At 37.8% G+C, this 13,212-nt stretch overlaps 1 protein-coding gene across 2 annotated transcripts in view; it reads left to right on the forward strand.

Moving 5' to 3' along the window:
- ddr2l (discoidin domain receptor family, member 2, like) overlaps positions 1–12,597 on the forward strand; it is a 39,012-nt gene extending 26,415 nt beyond the window's left edge. For both annotated transcript variants that reach the window (XM_084413460.1, XM_084413461.1), the window contains 10 exons: positions 233–479; positions 1,179–1,271; positions 1,581–1,729; positions 2,248–2,452; positions 4,356–4,600; positions 5,306–5,433; positions 6,774–6,971; positions 8,614–8,848; positions 10,105–10,254; positions 10,429–12,597. In XM_084413460.1, coding sequence (XP_084269586.1) covers positions 233–479; positions 1,179–1,271; positions 1,581–1,729; positions 2,248–2,452; positions 4,356–4,600; positions 5,306–5,433; positions 6,774–6,971; positions 8,614–8,848; positions 10,105–10,254; positions 10,429–10,566 — 1,788 coding nt within the window. In that variant the 3' untranslated portion in view covers positions 10,567–12,597. The remainder of the gene's footprint in view (positions 1–232; positions 480–1,178; positions 1,272–1,580; positions 1,730–2,247; positions 2,453–4,355; positions 4,601–5,305; positions 5,434–6,773; positions 6,972–8,613; positions 8,849–10,104; positions 10,255–10,428) is intronic.
- The last annotated feature ends 615 nt before the right edge of the window (positions 12,598–13,212 follow it).

Below are 13,212 nucleotides of genomic sequence, written 5' to 3' on the forward strand. Positions count from 1 at the left end.
TATGCTTTTTTTTTTCTGGATTCTTTAATGAATAGAAAGTAGATTGTCCGCAAGGGGTCTGGAAACTGAACACAATGTCCACTTTTCATTATATCTCTTTATAAAAGAAAAATATAAATGTCACTTATGTTGACTTTAAATGATGCATATTGTAGTGCTATGAAGCTTTATTTATAGTGAACACAGAAAGGCTTCAGATGTTAATGATGCTTATTTTTCCTCTCTTTAACAGGTTCACAGTAATAACATGTTCTCTCGGGGTGTGAAGATCTTCGCATCCGTGTCCTGTGCTTTTAAACTGCATCTCATTTCTGAGTGGGAGGCAGAGCCGGTGGAGTTTCACACCGTTCTAGACGACCGGAACCCAAGCGCTCGTTATGTGACCGTCCCGTTAAAGCACAGGTCGGCCACGGCCCTGCGCTGCCGCTTCTACTTTGCTGACACTTGGATGATGTTCAGCGAGATCTCATTTCAGTCTGGTATGAAATAAGAACAGCTCACCTCTCCCTCCCACTGGTATTCCCAGTATTTCCTCATTAAAATTCCGCCAGAACTGTGAAATGCTTTTCATATCATCATTCCCAATTTATTAATTTCCACTTACACCATCGTTAAAAAATTTGGGGTCAGTGAGATATTTTTGTGTTTTTGAAAGAAGGTATTTTATGCTCACCAAGGCTTGCCCACAAATACAGCAAAAAATATTATTAACTATTATTACAAATTAAAAGAATCGTTTTCTGTTTGAATATATTTTTTATTTAAATGTATTACTGTCACACAAAGCTGAATTTTCAGCATCATTACTCTCGTCTTCAGTTTCACACGATCCTTCAGAAATCATTCATGCTGATTTGCTGCTAATCATTGTTATTATTAATGTTGAAAACAGTCCTGTTGTTTAATATTTTTGTGGAAATCATGATACGTTTTTTTTCTGGTTTCTTTGAAGAATAGAAAGTTCAAAAGAACAGCATATATTCAGCATTTATTCACTTTAATGCATCCTTGCTGAATAAAAAAATATTCATTTCTTTCAAAAGCATCTTATTGGAAATGCGTGCATCACTCATAGTGAGACCAATTAGTTATGCACATTTAGAGTGATAAATGTATTTTAAAGTGGGTGTAACTTGAGGTTTAGTGATTTCCTGTGTTTGAATTATTTTCCATTGCAGCAACTAATGTGCTTCCTACCCAGAGGCCTCCAGTTTTGACCCCTCCTTCATATGAAGTTAACAGCAAAGTATCAGAAACTACTCAAATAACAGGTAAGGCGTTGCAGTGTTTTTATTGTCAAAATGAAACAAACTTTGACACATTTTTGACCGTTTACTTTCTTAATACATGTTATTTCAAAGACATTTAAATGTCTGTTCAACCAAATCATGCAGAGACTGTTTTTCATGATCCAGCAAGTTTCCGATGAATACAAATGGAGGAAATGTGTCACTTTATGGAAGTAAAATGGGTTGCGTACACCATTTCCTGTTGACTTTAAATGAACACACCTGACTACTGTACTAGCTTGCGTTCTACACACTTCACTTGAACTTTAATAAACCGTCTGTGTTTGACAGAGGACCGGACGACACCATCAAAGACGGGCTCTCCTGAAGAGGGCAGTACGTCGATTCTGATTGGCTGTTTGGTGACTATTATTCTCCTGCTGGTGGTGATCATCTTCCTGATTCTGTGGTGCCAATATGTGTGCAAAGTCCTGGAGAAGGTGTGTGTGTGTTTGTATTGATGCAACAGATTTTAGAGCTGCTCAACAATACATGTAATATTTGAGGAGTGTAATGTACCTTCGAAGTTTCTGGGCATATAAGTAGCATTTTTTGTATGTATAAAGCATGCAAAACATGAATTTGCACCGAATGAGAGGTACGTGAGCCCAATTTTATTTGTATAGCGCATTTCCCACACAACGGTAGTTAAATAAAATGCTTTTAATAAACTTGTTTGCTTGGTTTTGGGTATAAATGTTGTTGATAATGAATGCCATTATAATTTACATTGTTTTTTTTTTCTTATTTTTCATTCCTGTTCTTTTCTGAACACCATTAAATTGAAAGGATTTGTTGTGAGGGAAACTTAAATACATATTTATAGTGTTTGTAATGTTTGTAAATGTTTCATTTATTTACCTGTATTTTACATTATTTCTGGATGTAATAATAAAACAAGACTTTTGTTTTGGGAAAATATGATAACACAAAAAGTGTCTCTCTCTTTCTCTCTTAGGCTCCAAGGCGTATTTTGGAGGAGGAGGTGACGGTGCGTTTGTCCTCTAGCAGTGACACTATAATCCTGCAGACTCCCCCGGTGCCCCCGCGCGTCTCCCTCGACCCCCCTTACGAGAGGATCTTCCTTCTGGACCCCCAGTATCAGGATCCCGCTGCGCTCAGGAACAAACTTCCAGAGCTGTCTCAAAGCGCAGAGGCTTCTGGTACCATCCGTTAAACACGAACACACACACTAGCTCTGTCTCAAACACTACTGTTCATCTAAATCATTGGGAATTATTTATGTAAATTATGTAAGGAAGGCACAATATAAAACTATTGCCTTAAGCCAATGGATATAAGAATAAAAAAAAAGTATAATTTTACGTTTATTTGTGAAATAATCAGATGCTAATATATACACTACTGTTCAAAAGTTTGGGGTCAGGATTTTTTTATGATTTTGAAAGAAGTCTCCCATTCTCACCAAAGCTGCATCTACGTTTATTTGAAAACAGTGATATTGTGAAATATTATTACAGTTTAAAATAAATGTTTTCTATTGTAATGTTTTCAAATGTAATTTTTTCCTGTGATCAAAGCTGCATTTTCAGCATCATTACTCCAGTCTTCAGTGTCACATGATATGCTAATATGCTGATTTGCTGCTCAAGAAACATTTATTATTATTATTATCAATGTTGAAAACAGTTGTGCTGCATAATATTTTTTGTTGAAAACATGATAAATTTTTTCAGGACTCTGACGAACAGAAAGTGCAAAAGAACAGCATTTATTTGAAGTAGAAATCTTTTGTAACATACAAATTGTCACTTTTGATGAATTGTATGGATCCTTGCTTAAAAAAAAATCGTATTCACCCCAAACGTTTGAACAGTAGTGCAAGTACTTGTACATGTGAGGATCATTTGCATAACTGGATTTTAATGTTAATCTTGCAGCGCAGTCTGGGATTGTCTGCCTTGTAATTTGGCCAAATATTATAAGACTATAAGCATAATTTTGTTGCCTAATGGTGCAGCCTTCATGTCAGGAGCTCAACTTTGAATCCTAAAAATAATGCCCAGATAGGTATCCTAGTAGGTTTTGGACCAGAGCTACTGTGAAGACTTCCAGTACTGAATACACCTCTCCATGATGTCCTTTTTAAAACTAACCTCTCGTTCTATCTTTTACCCTTTTAAAATGAACTTAGTTTCGTTGACACTTGTTTCCTCGACATTTTGCATGCTGCCTGCCAATGCACTTTTTCCTTTCTTCCTCCTCTAGTCTTGCGTTCTTTAGCCTTTGCTCGCAGTCTATGAACTCCATCTGATCTTGTCACCAGACTGACGGACTTTGCGAGGGTAAGAATCGATGCTGGATTTTGCTTTGCTCCTATTGTGACACCCTGCAGTTTCTTGCACCCAGTCACCTCAGTGTTTTGGTTGAAATAAAATGACTGAAGTTGACATTTTCCTCTCTTCTCATCTTCTGCTTTTTCTGTCTCTCTCTCTTCCTCTTTCTCTTACTCTCAACAAAGCTCTAGTGACATGAACAATCATTTAAAATATTGCAAATCAACGATGAAGAAAATAAATAGGGTGACATGCATGAAATGAAGGATATGCCAGAATGGTAACACTTTACAATAAGGTTTCATTTGCTAATATTAGTTAACTGCATCAGTTAACATAAATTAACAATGACAAATACTTCTAAAGCATTTATTAAAAGTAATGCAATTTTCAAATTTTGTTTTGGAGGTCTCCTACAATAGGTTTACATGCTAAATGATAAACACTTTGATTTTCTCATAATATTCATTGTAGCATTACCTCTTTTCTCACAGTGTCTGAAACAGTTCGATAAAGGATTCAGTCTCTCTAAACCCCTCCTTTCTGAGAGCCTACTCTGCTCTGATTGGTCAGATGGCCCAGTAAAAAATACAATAATAGAATTATGTAAAAAAAATACATAATAGTGATCGTTTTTAATGTTATTTTATGCATTAACTAATGCTAACTAATGCAACCTTATTGTAAAGTGTCACAAAATAAAAACAGAAAACAATGGGTTGATATAAATGACAATTACTGACATGTTGACGTCTCGTTCTCTCTGTAGCCTGTAGCGGAGGATATGCCGAACCCGACGTTACCCTGTGCACCCCACACCAGTGTTTTCAGAGCAGCGTGCCGCACTACGCTGAAACTGACATCATTAGCCTGCAGGGCGTCACCGGCAGCAACATGTACGCCGTTCCGGCCCTCACCGTGGATTCCCTGACGCGGAAGGACATCTCGGTGGCCGAGTTCCCTCGGGAGAGACTGCTGTTCAGAGAGAAACTGGGAGAAGGCCAGTTTGGTGAGGTGAGTCTAGATGAACCACAGCAGGAGGTTTTATAGTCGCTGCCGTTGTTGTTTCATAGACTCTCTTCTGGAGCCACTTGGATTGTCTTTTATTCTGAGTTAGTTGGGATCTTTTTGCACACTGTTTATGCTTTGTTTTATACAAACAGTGCTGCAATGCCTAATGTTCGAGTGTTTCCCAGAAAACCCTGTTATTAGTGACCACGCATGACTGTAATGTATGGCTTTATTAAGAAAAACATTGGAAATCTAGAGTGAGAGCCAGTTTTTTTTTTTTGTAATAGTGTTACTGATACTTTTTTAACACAGTTGATCCTCATTCTGTTACTATGGTGGCAGATTTATTAATATTACCAATGCTGAAAACAGTTGTGCTGCTTAGTATTTTGTGGAAACTGATATTCTAAGGATTCTTTAATTAATCTTTTGTAACATAAATGTCTTTTCTGTCACTTTTGATCAATTTAATGCATCCTTGATGATTTGAAGTATTTTAAAAAACATACTGACCCCAACATTTTGAACGGTATTGTATATATGGGTACTATGATTAAAGTATTTATATAGTATGGTATTCCAATTTTTCACTAAATCAGTCAAAATATAGCATGATAATACAATAGTACGTGTTTTCTTTCTCATGTTGTTTAAGTATGATGCTTCACATATGTTCATGCTCTTGTCTGCTGACATTGCTGTTTTCAGGTGCATTTGTGTGAGGCCGAGGGTTTGGCAGAGTTTCTGGGAGAAGGCGCACCGTTACCGGAGCAGGACGGCAAGCCGGTGTTGGTAGCCGTTAAACAACTCAGAGCGGATGCCACCAGCAATGCCAGGTTTGGGGGAAAAAAACACTAACATTTGATTGTAAAGTTGCATCATGGAGTGAGGCTGCCTTAAGTACTTCTGGGAAGTTCCTGCTTAAGAGTTCGGAATGGTTATGTAATTAGGATGTGTTGTGACTGGTTGGAATAAAATTGATTGGCACATGGATCAGCCAATCACATGGCAGCAACTCAATTAGATGAGCTTGCTGAATTTCAAACTGAGCATCAGAATGAGGAAGAAAGGTGATGTAGGTGACTTTGAATTTGGCATGGTTGTTGCCGCCAGACGGGCTGGTCTGAGTATTTCAGAAACTGCTGATCTACAGGGAAATTCAACCATCTCTAGGGTTTACAGAGTATTATCTGAAAATGAGGAAATATCCAGTGAGCGACAGTTCTGTGGGCGAAAATCAGAGGTCAGAGGAGAATGGCCAGACTGGTTCCAGCTGATAGAAAGGCAACAGTAACTCAAATAACCACTCACTACAACCGAGATCAGCTGAAGAGCATCTCTGAACGAACAACACGATCTTGAAGCAGACGGGCTATAGCAGAAGACACACCTGTGCTACTTCTGTCAGATTAGAACAGGAAACTGAGGCTACAATTCACACTGGCTCACCAAAACTGGACAATAGACGATTGGAGAAACGCTGCCTGGTCTGATGGGTCTCGATTTCTGCTGCGACATTTAGATGGTCGGGTCAGAATTTGGCGTAAACAACATGAAAGCATGGATCCATCCTACCTTGTATTAACGGTTCAGGCAGTGCTGGTGGTGTAATGGTGTGTGGGATGTTTTCTTGGCACACTTTGGCCCCTTTAGCGCCAATTGAGCATCGTTTAAATGCCACAGTCTATCTGAGTATCATGTCCATCCCTTTATGACCGCAGTGAACCATCTTCTGATAGATACTTCCAGCAGGATAATGCGGCGTGTCACAAAGCTCAAATCATCTCAAACTGGTTTCTTGACCATAACAATGAGTTCACTAAACTCAAACGGCCTCCATAGTCTCCAGATCTTAATCCAGTAGAGCAGCTTTGGGATGTGGAGGAACGGGAGATTCGCATCATGGTTGTGCAGCCGATCAATCTCTGAGAAATGTTTCCAGCACCTTGTTAAATTTGTGCCACAAAGAATTAACGCAGTTTTGAATGTAAAGGGGGGTTCAACCCGTACTAGCAAGGTGTACCTTTCCATAAAAATGTCTAAAATTGTTTCAGAATACACAGTCATCAGTCATTTTCACTACTCAGTATTATTTTCACATCAATATTTAGTGATGGATGCTTACCTTTAACCTTTCACCTGATCCCATGATAATTTCTGACTTTTGTCTGTGTAGAAATGACTTCCTGAAGGAGATAAAGATCATGTCGCGTCTGAATAACCCGAACATCATTCAGCTGCTGTGCGTGTGTGTGAGCTCCGACCCGCTCTGCATGGTGACGGAGTACATGGAGAACGGAGACCTCAACATGTTCCTGTCCCAGAGAGAGCTGGAGAGCACACTCACACACGCCAACAACATTCCGTCTGTCAGGTGTGTGTCCATCATTATGAAGAACCCTGACATGTACAGACTTTCATCTCCAGACAGGGGTCAGATCACTTTTCTACAAGTCAGAGTCAAGCTTAACATTCTTAACCTTTTGAATTCTTCAACTTAACCTCCAAGTTTCAAGTCAGCTCTCAGTTTATGATGGAAATGTTTCAGATTACAGGGTTAAAATGAAGCCAGGTTTTCACGTGAGACCTCTCAGTCTTCAAGTCATGATAATAACATATAAATAAGTCATTTCAATCGGTTCTTTTTTGAAAACCTGAAATTAAAAACCAACATTGTAAAATCTTATTACAGGTACTAATTTTGAAAATGAATTACTCTTGTATGTTTTACTCACCCTCATGTTGGTCTCCTTCTTTGTTTCACACCAGTGTTATTTTAGTATTTTTATTACTATTATAGTATTTATTCATATTTTGCATTTGTTTTTATTTTTATATTTTCAATTTTCATTTCCATTTTAGTTTAAGTTTTAGTAATTTTGTTGTGTTTGTTATGTAATTGTTTGTTTTTTAGCTTAAATTTTATTTTATTTTTTCAGTTTGACAGTTCTTTAGTGGTTTTAGCACTTCAAATTTAAATTGTGTATTTTAGTTTGTTGCAAGGCAAAAACATTTTTAGGTTTTATTCTAAGATTTATATTTAATTTAAGCTTTATTTCAAATAACGGCAGCCGGTTTTGATATAACATAGTTTCACTCAAAATACATTTAATTGAATACCAGTGCTGCTCTTTTCCATACTTTGAAATTGAATGTTCTGGGGAAGTTTTCCTACTAAAAGGTATTAGTGCTGTCAAGCGATTAAAATATTTAATCGCGATTAATCGCATTAATGTCATAGTTAACTCGCAATTAATCGCACATTTTTATCTATTCTAAATGTCCCTTGATTTCTTTTTGTCACATTATTTTTTTTCTCATTTTAATGCTCTTATCAACATGGAAAAGTGGATCGGCTTGCTTTGTGCAGATGCTTTTTTTATTGAAAACAACATTGGCATATACTGTAGTGTTCAATTTCACACTAACATTCTCACTTGGAGCAAATAATCGCATCAGAGAATACTTGGCCATCAAGTGGTATTTCAGACTGGACGTGCTGCGATGATCGCTCAGTTCACAACGACAAAACACACAGTAATTCTGTCATTTGGTCTTGTCAATGGAACCATTCCATTCAGATTCCATTCAGAATCTTATTGGCATCCATTCCGGCGTCTCGCGCTCGCCATCCACTCAAAACGTAACGTTAGCCTACTACTCTTCGGCCGGCTCGCAAGCCCAAACAAGTGTGTGCGGCGTGCCTGTTGTTTTCTTTCCGGTCTAGCTAGATCCGGTGTGGTGTTGTCGTTTTTCTAACGTTACTAGTTGTTGCAACAGCATGTGAAAAAAAACGACAAAGTTTGCTAGGCCAAAAAGAACGTTAATCTTGCGCAAAAATAATTGACGACGTTAAAATGGGTTTGCATTAACGCCGTTAATAACGCGTTTTAACTGACAGCACTAATATATATATATATATATATATATATATATATATATATATATTGATGATACTGATTCAAAGTCATGTTTTAGTTCACAACCCTAACTCTTTTATTTCTGTTTCTTTGCAGCATTGCTGACTTGTTGCACATGTCGGTGCAGATCTCTTCTGGGATGAAGTACTTGGCTTCTCTGAACTTTGTGCATCGTGATCTGGCCACACGGAACTGCCTCCTGGACCGCCAGCTCACCATAAAGATCTCTGATTTTGGCATGAGCAGAAACTTGTACAGTAGCGATTACTATCGTATACAGGGGCGCGCTGTACTGCCTATACGCTGGATGGCCTGGGAGAGCATCCTACTGGTGAGGGAAAGACAAGCTGTTGATAAAAGCAAAGGTGCATGCATGTACACTACCGTTCAAAAGTTTGGGGTCAGTAAGGTTTTCTTTTTCAGGGTGGTGTTAACACTTGTAGTTCAGTTCGCTTTGTTCATTTGGTTAGGATCAACAACAAAAAAAAAACATTTATTCCTGGTCTGCTTAGCATTCACATTGGCATTTTTAACACCGAACCTGAAGATACCGAACCTAAAGGCACAGGGATATGTTCACAACCTGATTGGTCGGCTTTTATTACGTATATTTCGATACGGAACTTACCGAACATCCAAAACAAAGCTGTGTTCTGGGAGAAATGCTCGTTGTATGTGCGTAGCTACATATGATGGTATTTTGACCAGCTGAGAACTCGTGAAGAGCTTATAAAATGTATAAAGGAGTTAAAACAGCGGCAGAAATCCCTCCGTCACACACACAAACGCAGATCTGCTGTGAGGAGACACGGTTCTGATGCCTGATGGACAATCTCGCGATTATGACGAGAAAAAACAGGTTTGCTTGAGCACTCTGTCCTTTTTAGGGTCGCATCTTGTGACATCCGTGTTGCTTTCACATGTCATTCAAACCGCATCAGATTTAGTTTAGAAGCAGAACGAGACCCATCTTATTAGCTGTCTCAGTCCGCTTGTTTGGTGCGCACCAGGATTTGGATGGCAGCGTTCGCTTATTCAAATGAACCGCACCAGGGTTAATTTTAATCAAACCAAACATGCCAACTGTGAATAATAGTTGTATTCAGCAAGGATGCATTAAATTGATCAAAAGTGAAAGTAAGGACATTTATAATGTTACAAAAGATTTCTATTTCAAATAAATGCTCTTCTTTACTCATTAAAAAATCCTGAAAAAAAAGTATCAACATTTCCACAGAAATTTAAGCAGCACAACTGTTTTCAGCATTGATAATAATAAGAAACGTTTCTTAAGCTGCAAATCAGCATATTATAATGATTTCTGTAGGATCATGTGACACTGAAGACACTGAATATTCAGCTTTGCATCACAGGAAGAAATTACATTTTAAAACATAGTACAATGAAAAAGAGTTATTTGAAATTGTAAAGAGCAAAAATCTTACCAAGCGCAAACTTTTACACGGTAGTGTATGAATTGTTCCAAAGCTATTTGTTTTGACTTAACTATTGGCTGGAGACATCAGTCAGCAGCGGCTTTCTATCTTTGTATCGGTGCATTACGGGATACATGTGTGTGTTTTCTAGGGGAAGTTCACAACAGCGAGTGATGTGTGGGCATTTGGAGTAACTCTGTGGGAGATCTTCACGTTGTGTAAGGAGCAGCCCTACAGCCTGCTGTCTGATGAACAGGTCATCGAGAACACCGGCGAGTTCTTCCGAAACCAGGGCAGACAGGTACACACATTGCCTTTTGATTTGGGTTGTGATTTGAAGTGAGTGAATCCCAAGTTACAGTGAGTTTGAATGAATGCACTATTGCAGGATGAAAACTTTTGCATGAAGTACATTATTTCTTTGGAGGTTTCATCTAAAAAGACTTGTGACCTTCTTATTTTTCACTCTCTCTAGATCTTTCTCTCCGCCCCACCCCTCTGTCCATCCTCTCTGTTCGAGCTGATGATGCGCTGCTGGAGCCGTGACATCGTGGACCGGCCCTCTTTTAACAGATTGTACCAGGCCCTGCGAACTTTTGCGCCCCACTCATGACCGATACCTGCTCTACTGAAACAACCTGGAGGAGAACTGTTACAGAAGTACTCTGACTGCTTGCCAGTCAGGGAAGTAGAGCGCAAACGTTATAGCCACAATGTAGCGTCATTAGAGCATCAGAAATCCAATGGAGGAGAGATTTAAAGATGAGGAGATTTCACAAAAGGCATTCATTCATTCATTCCTTCATTCACTTACTTGTATATTCATCTCCATTGGGACTCAAAGAGCTTTTTTCCAATCCATAGACACTTGAGATTTTTTTTTGTACTTATCGTTGTTAATATTTCCTTTTGAGTATCTCTCTTTTCTTTACCTTAAATGTTATTTCTGTTTGTTGTTTTTCCAGAAGAACAGTGACTCTTAAGCCTACTGTGTATTCTAGGCAGAAAGAACCAACTGGACGAATGTCGTATTTGTCAAAACTGTGGTCGTGTATCGTTAAGCACTGCTGTCTTTGGTTATTATTTCATTTTTGTCCTATTTTTGTTCCTTATTTACCCCCACACTGGAGTTACTGTGTCTTGTTATGATATTAAGTGTTGTTTTGCTCTCTGAATATGAATGTTTTTACAGGTTCTTTGGATTTAGCCGGGTCGGAGACTTGCTCTGCCTGGATCTAGCAGAACTACTGTTATAGTTAGATTAAAAAACCCTTTTTGGAGGAGAGAGGAGAGGGTTATAGAGCCAAAAATGGACTGACGTGCAATTGTATGCACTGTTTCTTCCCCCAACTTGTAACAGGCCACTTTAAAGTCAACATGAAACCAGAATGGACTCTGTTTGCTTTCTTCAAACACGTTTCTGGTCTCATTTAGAGATTGATTCATCGGTGCAAGTTTCCAAAGAAGACAATGTTTGTTGTTGTAATTTCATCAAAAAATGTAATAACTTTTTTTCTTGGTTAATGTTAAAAGGACAAGAAGCATTTCAGTTTAGATATGCCAAAATGATCGTCAAAATGTTCTTTTCACCTTTCTGCATTCAAGTGTCAAATTATGGGGGTAAAATGGGTTGTTAATGCCGTTTCATGTTGGCTTTAATATCCAGAAATATCACAGCCAGACAAACTAAATTGTAAAGGCAAACACTACAACTCTGTGATATTGGCATACAGTTCTGAGATTGCATTGTTGTTGAAACTATATGAATCAAGTCTGTCTGAGGATGATGTACAGGACCCATAATATCAATATTATAGAGATCCATCCATCTTCGATCTCGGTAAAAGGCACATGTTTATAGGGGATTATGTATGTAAGATAAAAAAAATATTCAAAGCACATTTTTCTTTCTCTCTTTTAACCCACTTTAATATTTTATACAATTTCTTTAGTCATTTCATTCTTTTAGTAAATGTTTGTGAATGAGTGTTGCATCAAAAACATTGTAAAAATGATTTGGTGCACTACGATGTAATCAAAATCTAATATTTCTGTCTTTGTACTAGTTTCTACAGCATTCCTTTTTGTGTAGTTTGTGTTTACTGTATTTCAGAAATTGTCGTCAAATGTACAGGAGACTTTTTATTGTTTGGCTGCTGAAAGGTTTGGCTATGCAGGACGCTTGAAGAGTCCTCCGATAGCACTGGGATTTCGGTTAAATGTTGATGGTAGGAAAGCTAGGACCTCGACGCGGTTCATCGACAAGGGCAACCACTAAAACTCAATTTCCCAGAAGCCTTTGCTGAAGTGAGCCTGAGGCAATTTCTGTTATTACTGATCAGAGTTTTTTTTTTTTTTTTTTTTACTACATATTTAGAGACCAAGAATGCATGTCTGTGTGAATGCGTGACACTGCGAGACTGCGAGTGTGGTTTTGTTTCAAGTGAAATTGAATTGACCTTCTTTTAGCATTTAGTATTCAATAACATTCTTTCATTCAAACCTTTTAACTCTCTGTATGTGTCCTTCATGTACATTACATAAGCAGAGAAGATACTGTATGTATAGTAATATATTGGGGACTAAGACCTTTTTCTTTCATCTTCTTTCTTATTTTCCATAATAAATATCAATTTTGCTGTAACTGCATTGTTTAGTGTTTTGACTTATTCTGAAGATTTTTCTAAATATCTTAGTATGATTTTAAATAATAATTATCGTTATTATTACTATCATTATTTTAATGCTACCAATGTGACATTGAATGTTTGATTTTGGTTTGACTGTAGACTCAGTCACTACAGTCCAAATAATAGATGATATATTAATGTGTGCGTTGGGCCGAAACACCCTCCAAATGTCTATCTTGGCAGAATAGTGTCACTTTGACTCCAATAATCTAAAAAAGACAATATGATAACTTATAGCATCATTCTATTTCTAGGTCTACATATACACATTTTTTTAACATGCTTATTTTTCTTTCCATAGTTGTGCACTTTCTGTCAGTTTATGCTTATTGAATATTATTGACTCCCTTGGCCTAAAGTTCTGGCATAGCAAACCCCCATTAGCAAAAACGTACCATGGTACTGCTCTCATATTCTTTGAACATGTACAGTCATACCTAAAAAATAAGTCATACCTGCTGAAATAAGCTGGTTGGCTGGTTTTAGCTGGTCTCCCAGGCTGGTTTTAGAGGAGTTTTGGACACTTTTTTTTTAGCTGACCAGGCTGGTCTTAGCTGGTCAAGCTGAGA

The sequence above is a fragment of the Rutilus rutilus genome (genome assembly GCF_951802725.1).
Source record: "Rutilus rutilus genome assembly, chromosome: 7".
NCBI classification, from domain to species: domain Eukaryota; kingdom Metazoa; phylum Chordata; class Actinopteri; order Cypriniformes; family Leuciscidae; genus Rutilus; species Rutilus rutilus.